General features: G+C 49.5%; 1 protein-coding gene across 1 annotated transcript in view; it reads left to right on the forward strand.

Moving 5' to 3' along the window:
• Positions 1-9,138, forward strand: part of Ky (kyphoscoliosis peptidase) — a 38,446-nt gene extending 29,308 nt beyond the window's left edge. The window contains exons 9-11 of the mRNA XM_028756743.1: positions 2,006-2,194; positions 3,424-3,614; positions 4,784-9,138. Of these exons, the coding sequence (XP_028612576.1) occupies positions 2,006-2,194; positions 3,424-3,614; positions 4,784-5,679 (1,276 nt within the window). The 3' untranslated portion in view covers positions 5,680-9,138. The remainder of the gene's footprint in view (positions 1-2,005; positions 2,195-3,423; positions 3,615-4,783) is intronic.
• The last annotated feature ends 6,069 nt before the right edge of the window (positions 9,139-15,207 follow it).

Genomic DNA, 15,207 nt, shown 5'->3' on the forward strand with positions numbered 1-15,207 from the left:
TGTAAAGATGATAGCCACTTTTGGCTAAGAGTCGGCTCCCAACAGGTGTAAGTGAGGATTTCCTCGTCTCTGGAGGCAAGCAGACCTTGGGGGCCAGAATTCAGCATTACAATACATAGTAACAGACCAAGCCTCAACAGGGACCACCACATGTCATCCTCTGTAAGGAGTCTCAGTGTGAGTGGCCTCGGCGTGGTTCTGCAGGGAGAGGAGGGCTACAGCGGATGTGGTGACATGCCATCATTATCTGCATGTGAAGCAAATGTGAGAAGTGAGAATCTCTTCCTTTCCATGCTACCTACCACATTTACCACAGTGACCCAACAAATGACATGTAAGTGTAGATCAATAATATTCAATGTGGCATTCTACTAAATGCTAGCTAAATACTCGTCTTCGTGGGGAAACCTCTCCCTAGCCTCACAGCAAAGTCACGATCTTTTTACCCCATTAGTCTAAGACGCTGTTGTTTAATGTGATGAGGATTCGGACCTGTTACAACCTGAAGGCAACCAGGCCCTGCTACCTGATGGGGGCATCAGAGAGATGCTCACGGTCAGCAAGTGTGGCGGGTGGGACAGCTGTTGGGGTGCAAATGGGGTTTCTTTGAAGAATCACTTTGGGCATCCAGGACTGAGCAGACTTGTGAATTTATTATAGTGGCTTTCACAAATGCAAGAAAGGTACTTGGACGGGGCAACTCAGCACCAGGACGAGCAGCACCAGGGCCAGCAGCTCCATGTAGGTCAGACTGGTACTGTCCATTTGTCACTAGACATGTTAAGGAGGAGCTGCTGACGAGAGGGGCCAGTGGATGTGGGGAAGGCAGGGCCTTCAGGGGACTTGCTGATTCAGCCTTAGCGTGGTGGATACAGCCCAGACCTGGTTTTATGAGGTCTCCAAAAGTGACTGGCACCTATCCCCCGCAGTTCAACTTTCCCTAAAGTGATACCTGCTTTGCTGCATGCCATGAGGGTACCCTGTCAAAAATACTCCAAAGCTGAGGCTAACCAGTCTCACTGGGCAGATAGAGACTTCAAAATGGTAGCTGTCTTAGTTAGGGTTACTATTGCTGTGATGAAACACCATGACCAAAGCAACTTGGGGAGGAAAGGGTTTATTCAGCTCATGTTTCCACAGCACTGTTCATCACTGACAGAAGTTGGGACAGGAACTCAAACAGGATAGGAATCTGGAGACAGAAGCTGGTGCAGAGACCATGGAAGAGTGCTGCATACTGGCTTGCTCTCTATGGCTTGCTCAGTCTGCTTTTTATGGAAACCCAAGACCATTGTCCAGGGGTTTTTCCACCCACAATGTCCTGGGCCCTCCCCCTATCTGTCATTAATTAAGAAAATGCCCTAACATCTTGCCTATAGCCCAATCTTATGAAGGCATTTTCTCAATTGAGGCTCTGTCCTCTGATGACTCTAGCTTGTGTCAAGGTGATGCAAAACTAGCCAATGCAGTGGCCCAGACAGGTAGTCAGTGAAAGATATTAATGCACCATGGTGCTTTCTGTTCCTTCCTCATGAAGTCCAAAACTGATGGTCAGATCTCCTGGCAACTAGCCCGTTCTCCTAGATTAGTTCTGGACATACCAGTTTGCCTGCCTTCCCAAACCCATGCAGAAGGAAACAGCCAGGAATGAAGCCTCGGCTACCTTCTGCCCTCTCTACCAGTGCCCTCCAAGTGTACTGGCTTCCCAGCCTCTGTGTGCAGCTCTTTCTATCACGTTGGTTTTCTTCCAAGAACATCTCAGTCTCCCTGCTCCCTGCAGTCTTGAGGCCGTCCTCACCCTTGTCCTGATTTTTCTTCCTGAGGAGCTGTGTGCATCAGATCATGTCAAGCAGGCCCTGGGGAGACACTTCAGACATGAGCTGAAGAGTCGCAGGGGAGTAGCAAACAACAGAGCTGCAGTCAGTCTGCATGAGCTAGCACTGTGGATTCCTGTCCACACACCCCAGCACTCAAACCCTTTCTCAAACCCATGTCCCACCCCCAGGGTTGCTGGTGTGCAGTGTGTCACCGTGCCTGGCTACTCCAAGGGCTTTGGCTACCAGACCGGCCAAAGCTTCTCTGGAGAGTTCGACCATGCCTGGAATGCTGTGTACCTTGAGGGTCGTTGGCACCTGGTGGACAGCACCTGGGGCAGTGGCCTGGTGGACACCACCACCTCCAAATTCACCTTCCTGTGAGTACCAGGCTCAGTTTTGCCAGTGTCTTGTCTGTGTGTAGGGTGGGGACAAGGTTGAAGAAGGGAAGTTTCTGGGGGAAGGGAAGGACCAAGTGGGAGAGAAAGGCTGGACAGTCTTGCTTAGCCACACTCACCTACTCTAAAGCTGGTTCCAGGTCACTTGCAAGGAGCTGAATTTTCTTGTCACCCTCACCCTTCTGTGACTCTGACTCTCCATGAGTCCTTGCAGCTAAACCCAGGAGCCCCTCTAGTTTGCTCCAGGCTACACATGAGGAGGGGGGTGAGGCTAAGGAGCCTCAATGCCAGCAGCTACGGTGCCTCGATGCTCCATCTTCTCCTCCATTTCCTGAAGGAGGAAGAAGGATGCAGTTGGCAGAGAGGAGAGCTGTAGGTGGGGCTTAGCCACCTGAGCCCTCATAGCACAGTCTGGACCACGTTCATCCTCTAGGGCTTGGCCAACCCTGAACTTAGCCTTCAGCCAAGCATGGCATTATTATGGGTTGTGATGTCCCTTGGCAGCCTTGGTCCCCCTTTATTTGGGAAACTGACTGTTCCCTCCAATGTGTGCAAGTGAAACCTTGGTCTTCCACGCTAAGCTACATACAGCTGTTCCTCTCAACAGTGTCCCCCTTAGATGGGACAAAGCCTCCCAAGCCCAGGCTGTCTCCTTTCTTCTCTTTGTCTCTGTCTCTGGCCAGCCCTAAGGAGCTACAGAAATTCCCTGATTGCATCCCTCCCTCCCCTAGGCACAGGGACAAGAAGGGTCCAGTGCAACTAGAACACTGGCCCCTCCCCTCCCTACCTCCCTGTGCTCTCTCTGTCCACACCTGCACCACAGATCACGCTTTTGGTCCTTTCAAACTACTTTTGGGAGTTAAACACAAAGAGAGCCGTCCTTTCTACCTCACCCTATCCATAACATCCTAAGGCTCTCGGAGCAGGCCCTGAGTTCATGCTGTGGCTTTGTCTCAGAAGGGATCTCAGATCCTGTGTGGCCCCAGGGTCTGTACACAGCCACTGAAGAGTCTCCAGTACCCACGTTAGGGCCACAGACCATCCTGCAGACAAGCTTCTGTTGTCAGCAATACCCAATTCAGTTGTTGGGTCAGCTAGACAAAGGTTTCCCAAAGCTCCCCCCCGACCCCCCGGGAGACACGCAGGTGTGGGTGGCAGTGGTCAGGCCTACTCTTACACATGGCTCCTAACCAGGTCTTCCTCTATTCCAGCTATAATGAATTCTACTTCCTCACCCACCCCGCCCTGTTCATTGAGGACCACTTCCCAGACAACAAAAACTGGCAACTGCTGAAGCCACCCCAGTCTCTAAGGCAGTTTGAGAACAACATGTACCACAAGAGTGAATTCTACAACAAAGGCATGTTAAGTGCCCACCCGGAGACATCCATGATCAGAACAGGTAAGGAGAGGCAGGTACACAAAGTGGGGTACCAGTAATGGCTGAAGCTCCCTTTGCCCAAGAGTGAGCCAAGAAAAGCTTAGACCAACAAGCTTAACTGTCTCCCATGGCCTGTGTTGACACTTGCTGTCCCTTGACACACCGTGGAAACCATGGCAGCCAGGTGTTTGTACACTCTTGAGGGGCAAGGCCTGATCCCAGAATCACAGTCATGGACCTCAAAGGATTCTCCCTAAAGGATAGTTTCTCATGCCTCTCTGGGGATCCAGAGCCTGTTCCTACTCTTAGCACACCACAGCAGGGGGCAGGAAGGCTGACCAGCCCACCTCTCCCTTCTCATCAAAGCCCAAACTGTCAGCACCAGCTCTGCCACCAGGAAGCCTCCATATATCCCAGACAGAAGGCCTGAGCTCCCAGAAGCAATCAGCTAGGGTGGCCTGAGGGATTATGGCTTTGATCCCACCCCACACCTCAGGCTGACGGAGTAAGGGAATAGGGAAGGGGGTGCACCAGGGCACAGTCGCAGTCAAGGAGCAGATGCTTCTTGCCCGTTGCACTCCCCCATGGATTCTTGATCTGGATGCAGAGCTTCCATGGTCTCTGGTAAGTAACAGACATGTGGCCACTTCAGCTGCTCCCTTCAAAGCTCACCTGAGTCTGACAGAAGTCTGTGGTCTCCATCGTGAGCCATTAAACCGCAAGAAAGACTGGAGCAGACCACAACGCCCTTGTGATCGTATTGCTGAGTTGAGTTTGCCTTTTTTTTGGGAGATGTAAAAATGTAAACACCAGATTTCTTAATTTATACTAACCTAAAACTCCATTCCATATTCATGCTACATATTGTAAGAATATTTCCTGGTGCCTGTGAGTTGTCTTAAGAATAGAGATGGGAAGGAAGCAGAAGAGGGGTTGAGGGTAGGGCAAAGAGAAAGGGGAGTCAGTGGATGCAGGAAGGAGAGAAGAGGCAGAGAGGATACAGAGGTGCCAGCCAGGGTCCTTCAGTGGCCTTTGGGGTCCCCAATAATTTTCCTCTTCTGAGATGCTCAGCACACTTCTGCCAAATGTTCCCTAAGACTAAGCTCTTCCCCAAGATCCCATGCAAAGGCATTAAGCATTCACCAGCACCAGTGGGTCCGTCTCACCTAACCACGGCTTCCTCTCCGCAGTGAATGGGAAAGCCACAGTGACCATTGAGAGCCGTGCCCCAACACTGTTCATGTTCATGCTCAATGGCAAACAGGAGCACGGGCTCCTGAGCCTCAGAAAGAACGGGATGAAGCTGGAGGTGTACCCTCCAACCATGGGCACCCACAAGCTGCAGATCTTCGCCAAAGGCAACTCAGAAATCTACAGCTCGGTGTTAGAATACACACTCAAGTGCAACTATGTAGACTTCTCTGTCCAGCTGCCCACTGAGCTCCACCAGCCCGTGGGCCCCAGCTGGTTCTCGGAGCAGATGGGCATCACGAAGCCCTCACACCCTGACCCCATCATTCACACCAGCGACGGTCGCTGCTCCGTCAGCTTTGGTGTGGAAGAGGGCATCAATGTCCTGGCATCCCTCCACGGCGATGACGGCCCCATCACTGAGGAAACACAGCGGCGCTACATCTTCCAGTTGAACCGAGAGAAGAGGACCGAGTTGAAAGTCCAGCTGCCCCATGCTGGCAAGTTTGCCCTTAAGATCTTTGTGAAGAAGAGGCAAGAACAAGGTAATTTCATCTTTGTCTTCAACTACCTCCTGTGCTGCGCCAACACCAAGGTGAACTGGCCTATGTTCCCCGAGAGCTTCGGCAACTGGGGGCAGGACAATGAACTGCTGGAGCCTCTCTCGGGTGTGCTTCCCGCCAACCGCAACATAGCCTTCAAACTAAAGCTGCATGGTATCGCCAAAGCCCTGGTGAAAGGGCAGGACACGTGGCCCCTCACCCTTAACCCCGAGGGCTACTGGGAAGGCAGCTGCAACACAGCTGGCTGCCAAGAAGTCTATGTCATGGTGCTAGAGAATGCTAACCACAACTTCTACAGCTACATCCTGAAATACAAAGTGAATGACCAGTGAGGGGCTGCATTCTCCACAGTCCCCAGGGCTATGGCCAGCCCTGCCCAGGGAGGGCCCAAGCTAAGTGCAGAGAGCCCGGGACACCATTAATCTGCATGAAATCACCTCTAGGCCTCTGCCTCGGCCCCCTCTGCCCCAGTTCCCCTGCTTTTGCCACAGGCACTGAGGAATTCATGCTGCCGAAGTCTCCCTCAGTGTGCCTGTGGATGAAGGGGCAGAGGCAAGGGCCCTCTAGAAGAAAAAGGTGCTATGTAAATCCAAGGTATTGTGAAGTGTTTGCCCCTGCCTGTGCCTGCTCTTGTGTTAGTACTTTGTCGTTGTAGAGCTGGGTGGGTAAGCAGAGGTGTTGCCGGTGTCAAAAGCTTTCCACATGATGCCTAGAGAATTCTCCTTCCTGCCCCAGTGTTGTCTGCGGCTGAATCTATTCAGAGAGGTGCATTTCCTCTCCCCAAGTAACATGGTGTTTCCCCACTACTTCTGGACCCCAGGGAATGATGGGCCTGCCCGTCTCCCACATTCCTAGTGCCCTTTTTAGTTACGTCATGCTCTTCAAGAGCTTACAAAGGGAGATGGGTGTAGAGAACAAGCTGGCTAACCCTCAGCCAACTGGAGGCTGTTATCCCCCAATCCCTAGCATCTCTTGAGATGTGATAAAGGGCAGAAAAGCAGCCGTGTAAACACATGGATGTCCTGGCTGGGGACCAGGGATGGAGTGTTTCTGGAAGTCCAGCAACCCACATGTAAGGATGAAGACCCCTGATTCTGTGTGCCTACCAGAGTTTAGCTGAGGGCCTGGAGATGCCCTTTCAGCCATCATCAAGAGCCTCGAATGCCTACATAGCCTGTTGGGAGCCTGGCTGATGACCATGAATGAAGACCTGGGCCCTGGGCAAGCAGACGAGTCCCAACAGTACTAGGGATAGAATATGATAACAAGATGCTGCTCCTTACATGGTCTCTTACAAGCCAAACCAAGCTGAGGGGACCATCACCTGCCCCTAAAGAAAGTGTTTGTGCCTGTCTCTGAGAAAAGCCCTATCATAGCCGTTTTCCCTCCTGTCTTTCTCTGAGATGACAACCCTTGCCCTAAGTTCAGCCTTCCCCTGGGAACAGTTGTGGGCCTCTTACTTGCTCAGGCCTGTCCTAAAAAGCTTGAGCTGCCTAGCTGGCCCTTAGCAGCACCTGAGGCTGGTGTTTCCATGGCAACAGCCGAGAGGAAAGCAGGCTGCTGCAAGCAGGGAAGGCCTGAGGAGAGTCCCCAAGAGGCTCCTGCAGTAGCATCCCAGTGCATGGATGTGCTCCAGGATGATCCCCACCAAACTTCTGGGTTCTAGGACTCTGCTCACTGTGCCGCCTCTCAGGACCCCCACCCCTTACTTCTCTCTGAGGAATATCCTTGGGCTCAGCTATAGCCAGAGCCAGCCTGGGGTACTCACAGCCTCTGCATTCAACCCTGTCCTCAGTAAGAGCTATCAGACTCATTCGATAAGAGGCTGACCCCATGCTGAATGCTGGGACTGTAGGGGAATACAAAGGACTCCACCATAGGCACCGACACCTCTGGGTGGGCAGTCTGTCAAGAGGAGCCTATTTGAAGACCTAGGATCCCAGAACTTCAGTTCTTCATTCCCTCTGCCCTTTTCCCACAGGTCCCCACTGCTATCCACCTGATAGCAGCTAGCCCCCTCCACCAGGCTGGGGAGCCTCACTTGTTGTTGGCACGGCTGCTAGGGACTGAGCTGCCTTGGCTTGTGTCCAGGGTCCTCTGGCAGTCCTGGCCCATCAGCATCTTGTCACTCACTCCTGGAAAATGCACAAAAGCCGAGTGAGGTGGGGGTGGGGTGTCTCCACTACAAGAAAACAGTGGAGTTTGCACTGCCTGGGAACAGCCTCTCCTCACCCCTTTTATTTTATGAGCAGAAAGGAAATGTGCTATGTTTTAACAAAATAGTGCTTCTGCGATCCCTGCCACTCGCTAGACACAGCCGCGACAGCCACTGCTAGCCCTGCAGAAAAGAAAAAAGAAAAAAAAAAGATCCCCATGTTTTTCAAAACAGCATATTTAATCCATTCTGGAGCTTGTAGAGGATGCTACCCCACAAAACAGGAGCTGTCCTCAGCACCAGAGGCCCACCCCGGGCCTCTCCCAGTGGCCCGGGTCAACCACACGCCCCGCCCTCCTCGTTTAACCAGGCAACCCCTTTGTCAAGGCAGCTGTAGGTGCACTCGGAAAAACGCCTGCATTTCTTTTTACTGAAGCAAAGATACATGAAACAGAATCCAATCTTCATGAATTTTTACACGCATGCTGCTCAGGCTGGAAATTTGGAGGTTGCGTTTTGAAGGCTTTTTATTCAAATCCCCCTCTTTGTCTGCTGGTCCACGCGTCTCATTGGCCAATCAAAGGGCACGAGCGCCCCCTGGTGGTCTATTGCGAAGTTGCCGCCTCCCCAAACCCACAAGCTGGATCTTTCTATGATGTTTGTTAAAAATCACTAGGTGCTTTCTCGTCCCTCGTGGACGAGTTATGCTGCCTACGGCACCCACATCATGGAGAGTCATCGTCATAGTAGATATGCCAAGGTCAGCGTTGCCATGCAGACTGTGAGAAGAGCCTGGAGAGACTTCCTGGCCTGACGTGGTGAGAAGACAGGATGGGATTAAGAATTGAACGTCTTGCCCAGAAAGCCTTTCCTGAGACAGAAAGCCTGGGCACAGGAATGCCTGGCTGGGGTCGTTGTGATCACACTCATTACTATGGCAATGACAGGCTGAAACTGATCAAACTCAGCATTTTGCCAGGCAGGCCCCAGGATGGGTGCCAGGGTGCAGAACGATGGGGCGTGGTGGGGCAAAAGGGTGCAATTAAGTTCCTTTCAGCTTGCTTCAAAAGTGCCACCAGCTCAGCTGGACTGTTCTCTGTCTGATTGTGAATATTTTGAGTTCTCCATATGTTACATTGTCCCACCAGGATGGACTCCTCCCGGCCCACCGAGATTAAAGAGACATAAATAGATTAACTGAAGCATGAAGGATTTGAGCTAGATATAAAAAACCATTTCCTGTTGTGAAGCAGGAGGGACACGTTGCCAATAAACTCTGCGAAATTCTCAAAGGACTTGAAAAGGAGAAAAGTTACCCCCAGCGGTCCAGCATTTTGTCTGCCGTGCTTACTGAAGTGGTTGGGTTCTCCCTCCGCTAATTCTTAAACAACACTTGGTTGGCTGTCAGTAAACACCAGGTTAATGGTGTGACCACACAGCTCACTATTGTCGGATTTCAAAGACAGTTTACCTGAGGTCTGCTGTTTCCTTTCATTTGGAGTAAGTAAAGCTGCAGAGGTGACTATTTCTCCTAACCTGTGTGCTGAATTGTGTAGGCCACCAGCTGTTGAGGATGCTGTCCTCACACTGTTGCTGGGGTTCTTTTTCAATAAAATTTATATTCATTTTTATCCAACAATGTAATTATCGATCCATCCTTATCGTAGCTCTTACAAGGAGAAAAAAAAAACAAGGGGGGAGGGCAACACTTTCATGTTCAAAGGATGCTTTTAAAAAAGAAATCGATGTCCCTGGCATTTGAACGTGATGGTGAGATGCAAATCAGATGTTGGGCAAATAGCTATTCCACATTAAAGAAAACATAATTAGGTCAGCTCCAGCCCTCCACAGCTCACGTGCCTTTGAAGAATCTGAAGACCGTGCTTCTTTCATTGAATCTTGTTTAACTCGAGCATTTTAAAGTCAGCCCAAATTTCTTTTTAGAGTGGGAGAAGAAAAACGTGCCAAAAAATTTTCCTGTCAACCTACTTTTGGGGTTCTGAATATATAATATACGTTTCTTGATATTCAAATACACACACACACACTCACACACACGAGAAACTTTCCAGGTTGCCTAAACTGATTACTCATAAATTAGACATTTAGGGGACTAGAGGGAAAAAAATGAAAATCTAGACACCTCTGAGAAGCTGCTGTAACCATGGAGACCATTCTCATAGCTGTAGTGTGAAGGGCAAAAAGATTTGTGTTCCCAAATCTGGGCTTATCACGTCCCTCATTGCTAGACACAAAAAAATGAGATGTGCTACACTTCCTCCTTGGGGTGGGGGTTCACAGAGGACTTTGATCCATGGGTGAGGGAAGTTTCTAATGACCCACTATGGAGAAGTAGGAACAAACTGTCTCCAAGTCTTTTGTACAGTAGAAGGATGAATTCTTAAATTATTGGAACAGGCTGCAAGTTCCCACCCAAGGGCTGGAAGAGACTGACCTCCAATGTTCCTTCCAGTCCAGAGACTTTGTGAAGCTGTGTCTTTGTGAACAGATGATGGCAGGCACCAGCCTGGGCTTGTCAGTTAGGCAACATCTGAAGGGCCCTGCTGTGTTAAGAGTCTGCTCCCTGAGCCCCAGGCGTGCTACACTGCACGCCTCTTACTTCCTGCGGGCAAGGGGATGCATGGAGCCCAGCAGGTGGACTACAGGGAAACAGCAGCCCACACAGAGGTTAGTCATCTGTGATTTGCAAACAAAACTGAAGAAGACTAAGAGCCTCCTGGACAGTCCTTTCTTGGACATGGATGTCTCCATGGAGTCTCTTTTCTTCCGCCTCGTCCTCAGACTTCAAGTCAAAAAAACTATTCCTAAACCAGTCAGATTCCCAGGGAAGATGCACGGGGTGTCCTGTGACCTCTGGTATCCTCTGAGGTGAGATCTGGTCCATATGGAGGCTTCTCGGGTCTTGTCTCAGGCGCTTCTCCATCCACTGTGAGTGTTCAGGCCCCCACACTCCCTCAGCGCCACTGCTTGGGCCTCTGTGTGCCAAGGTGAGTCCTGCCTATGCCATTGCTGTCCACACCAACCTCTAATCTGAACATCGACCCCACTGAGCTGTGTTCAGACAAAATGCTTTTCATGATCCTTCCCAAGGAAGTTCTCTGGAGAAGGCATTGGTGGGCAAGGTTAAGTCTTCAAACAAAAAATGATCTTAGGTCTACAATCCTACCTCCTTGAACACACCTGATCCAGCTTGATCTCCGAAACTAAGCAGGGCCAGGCCTGGTTAATACTTGCATGGAACACAAAGGCTTATTTTAGTAGAGAATCAAGAGAGTGCCCAGTCACTCCCTTCTCCTCTAGAGACAGCATGCCAAGTGTTTCACTCCCAGGACAGTATAAAGATGGCTCTTCAAAGAGGGGCACAGATGAGGGCCCATAGAGAGAAGTCTCCCCTGCAATTGAGTAAGCTGTAAGCAGCAGCTTTAGACCAAAGGCTGCCTCCCTGTGGTCCTCCTGCACCAGCAATGGCATGCACTGATCCGTAGAAGCACCAGTCCGAGCCAGCACTGACCTTAGGGATTGCAATGTCCTGGGGGCCATGCCTGTGCAACATAAAAGGCCAGCGATGGGACTCAGGTATTCAGCACCTCAGACTGAGATGGGACACAACAGGAAACTCCAGAGCAAAGGTCCCCCTAGAGTGCCCCCCCGAATGGTAGGGGCTATGACAACAGTCCTCAGGAGACATCACAATCCACAAACCCTCATGCTACCCTGTTTTCGAACATGCTGGTCCCTGTTGTACCAACCGTCTTCCCTCCCTCTCTCCTGGAAAAGCTTTGCCTGGTCCTCATCCATCTTCCGGGTTCACATAACATGTGTGACTTCGCATGATCTGGTGATGAGAAGGGATTGGAGGTTCTTCACTGGGCTGGAAGGTTTTTTTTTCCATACAATTTTATTGAAAAAATATTTTTCATACAATATATTCCAATTACAGATTCCCTTCTCCCAGATCCTTCCAACCTCTCCATCCATCCACTGCCGTGCCCTTTCTTTCTCTCATTTTAGAAAGCAAGCCCATGGATGGTGTTGTACACCTTCAATCCTAGCACTCGGGAGGCAGAAGCAGGTAGATCTGAGTTCCAGAATCTCTATGAAATTGAGGCCAGTCTGGTGTACAGAATGAGTTCCAGGATAGCCAGGGATACTTAGAGAAATCCTGTCTCAAAAAAAAAAAAAGGAAAAAGAAAGAAAGAAAGAAAGAAAGAAAGAAAGAAAGAAAGAAAGAAAGAAAGAAAGGAAGGAAGGAAGGAAGAAAATAAAGCAAACAAAAAGCCATAAAAATTAAAAAAAGAAAAAAAGAAACACATACACACAAACCAATAAAAATACAAAATTGTGGAGCTGGAGAGATGGCTCAGCAGTTAAGAGCACTGGCTGCTCTTCCAGAGGACCTGAGTTCAATTCCCAACAAACACATGGTGGCTCACAACCATCTGTAATGCCCTCTTCTGGTGTGCATGAAGACAAAGCATGCATATATATTTAAAAACACACACACAAAATTGGAAACCATGATACATACACAAGCAGACTAAGTAAGACTGAAAAAAAATTACCCAAAGCAAGATGAGATAAAGAGTCTACAAAAATACCATTGAGTTGGTTTTATGTTGGCCACCTGCTGCTGGGCCTGGGGCCTACATGTGTGGCTAACACATCCAGTGACAGTCCACTGGAGAAAATTAAGTTTTCCTTTGCAAGTGAGTGTCACCTGGGCGGAGCTTCTTGGTTCAGGATGGGGGCTCCAGTCCACTCTTCTCAGAACTGAGAACTCTTGGAACACACACTTTGGTTCTGCTTCTTGGCACACATGGGGTGCTTGATAAATGCACTGTAAGTGTTTCCTTGGGAAAAACTGAGAAGGGATGTGAACGGAGCTGCCAGCAGCCATTCCCAGAACATTTGTAGAGCGTCTCACTTTCCCAGGACTGGCCCTTGTGGTTTCATTCAGCTCTGCACAGCCTGGATGGTGAGAGAGACACCAAGATTCTCAGGGGAGGATCCCAATCCAGGGAAGAAGGAACAGCTGCCCTGGGGGGGGAGGCTGAGGGCTGGTTGCTAGTGACCTTCACAGATTAAAAAAAAAAGTGACCCCTTTACCAAGACCAACTACCTCAACTTATTCTTGAGGCTCTCTCTGTAAGGGGCTATTTGCTTAGTCTGTGGACTGTGACTGAATGCAAGATTTCTACGTGAAGGTGGACTCAGGGCCTCCTCATCTGTGAAAGACTCGTGGAGCTGCTGTTCCCGTATCTAATTGAGGCTCGGTCTGTTTAAAGGAGGTCTGGAACATGAGCTTGATGCTCCTGTTTGACCCAAAGTAACACAAACACGCTGAAGCTCTCACTAATTGTATCCTCACCTGCCTGAGCTCAACCAACAAAGCTAGCTGCAGGAGACTCTCTGAGGCCCCAGGAGAACCTATTATCTTATGGGAAAGCTGCAAAATGGCAAGTTTTGCTAATTGGGACTAAAAGGCACAATATTTTCTACTGGCAAATCAGGAGTGTTCTGGGAAGTCGCAGAAGAACTCTCCCTCTCCCTGTCCCTACCCCAATCCCTATCTTCTCTCTGCACATGTATGGGGTATACATCTCTGTATGCATGTTCACATGTATGGCAACACATGTGTGTGCATGCATCTGGAGGCCCCGAAGTGGACATCAAATGTCTTCCTTAACCACTCTTCACTGTAGTGAAGCAGGGCCTCTCAATTGAATCCAGAGCTCATTGGTCAGCTATTGTAGAAAGCCAGTTTACCCTGCCTGCCTGGTCCCAGTCCCCTCACTTCTGAGGTTACAGGCACCTACTCAGCTTTTACAAGCGTCCTGAGCATTAAACTCTGAACTTCAAGCTTGAACTTTATCCACTGGGCCATAGCCCCAGCCCTGCTTATGGATATTTTAAACAAGGTTGCTCTTTGTATTGAATGGAAAATAAACAGAAAGCCTGGTTGATTTAGTGACTAAAAGCAGCAGTGAGGGCCTGAGTATAAAAAGGATACCTGGGCAGGTCCATGGAGACATGCCTGCCTCTCTGGGGCTGAGGAAATGACTCAGTAAAGTGCTTGCTGTGCAAGCATAATGAGCAGAATTTGGTCCCTAACATCCATGGGAAAGGCCAGGTGAAAGGGCATGGGGTTTGTAACCCCAGCACTAAGGATGGGCAGATCCCTGAAGCTTCTCAGCCAGCAAGCCTAGCCCAGCTGGCAAGCCTCAAGTCCCAGAGAAAGACTTTGTCTTAACAAAAAGGTAGATGACATCTGAGGTTGAGTTCCTGGTACACACATGTACACACACTCACATAGGTAGTACACACATGCAAACACACACACCATTTCTTCTCTCAAGCCAACTGTATAGACATTTAAACATCGCCGATTGAAGCCCTAGGTTTATGAGGAGTCTGCGCTTCCCTCTGAGCTCAAAAGGAAAGAGCCTCACAGTAATCAAAGATCCTAGATCCTGGGTGAGAAGAGAGGATTACACATATTTGCCAACCTTGACTAATAGCCAAACAGGAGTCAAGACCAAAGGAGTGAAGGAAATTACCCAGCTTCATGGGGTGGGGGACTCTGGCTCCCGCCAAGTCAGTCCATGCCTGAGAACCGAACAATAGGTCCCTGGATGCTCTGGAGAGCTTTATCCATCCCTGGGCTCTGGGCAGGATCCACAGAGCCTCCTTACTTAGGGTTTCTCAGTCCACAGAGAAATTGAAAAGTTTGACTCACCAGCGACTACACCTGTGATTGAGTACTGTCCAGCATTCAGAGTAAGCAGTGATTGGTCATTTCAAGATGAAACAGTAGATTACTGCGTTGTTTAAAGAGTTGTGGGCTGAAGAAGGTTACTGAGCTACAACTTCCTAAATAGTAATTTCCTTCTTGCTCCCAAGTAAGTCAAGGAGGAGATACACAGCCTTGACCTCTGCCGCTCTCAGGGAAATGTATCTCTACAGGAAGAGAGGGCTTGCCACCTGGCTTATAGCACTTATCTCCAAGAAACAAATCGGGGCTTGGGCAACCGATCAATGAATCCCAGGGAGCCCTTCTTCTGGGGGAATTCACTCATCTTGAGCTTTGTGGACATTGCCAGATGACTGCCTCCGTGTCACAAAGAATCAGACATCATGTTGCCCTGGCTATGCAGAGGACCTGGGCATTTACACCCCCTAGAGAGTAAGCACAATTGCAGAGAGACAGCCATGAGTATCCAAAAAACGGCTATGCTGTGTGAGCGATGACAGCAGACAGGAGGAGAGAGGTACCTCCCTAGCCTTGCTATGGCAGAGGAGAGCGGTGAAGAACAGTGAGAAGAGTTTTATTTAAAATACGAACAGAGTGTGACAGTATATACTGTAAGCCCAGCATGGCAGAGGTAGAGGCAGGAAGAATTGTAGGCTAACCTGGACTACATTGGACAGATAGTTAGATCCTGTCTCTGAAGAGGAGGAAGAGGGATGAAAAGAAAGAAAAAGTATCCTCAGGATAGCAAATTATCTAGTCAATATTTTTGCCGATATATTTTTATGTATATATAACACCAAAGAAACCTGAAAACTCACATTGGCCATTTAGTTACATTATTTAAAAAAAAAAAATGAACAGTAGGGCCAGTGATCTGGCTCAATGGGTAAAAGTGCTTGTCGCACAGGACTGATGGAAGCCCATTGACCTGAG

Source organism: Grammomys surdaster, unplaced genomic scaffold, assembly GCF_004785775.1.
Source record: "Grammomys surdaster isolate TR1022 unplaced genomic scaffold, NIH_TR_1.0 126131, whole genome shotgun sequence".
In the NCBI taxonomy this organism is placed as follows: Eukaryota; Metazoa; Chordata; class Mammalia; order Rodentia; family Muridae; genus Grammomys; species Grammomys surdaster.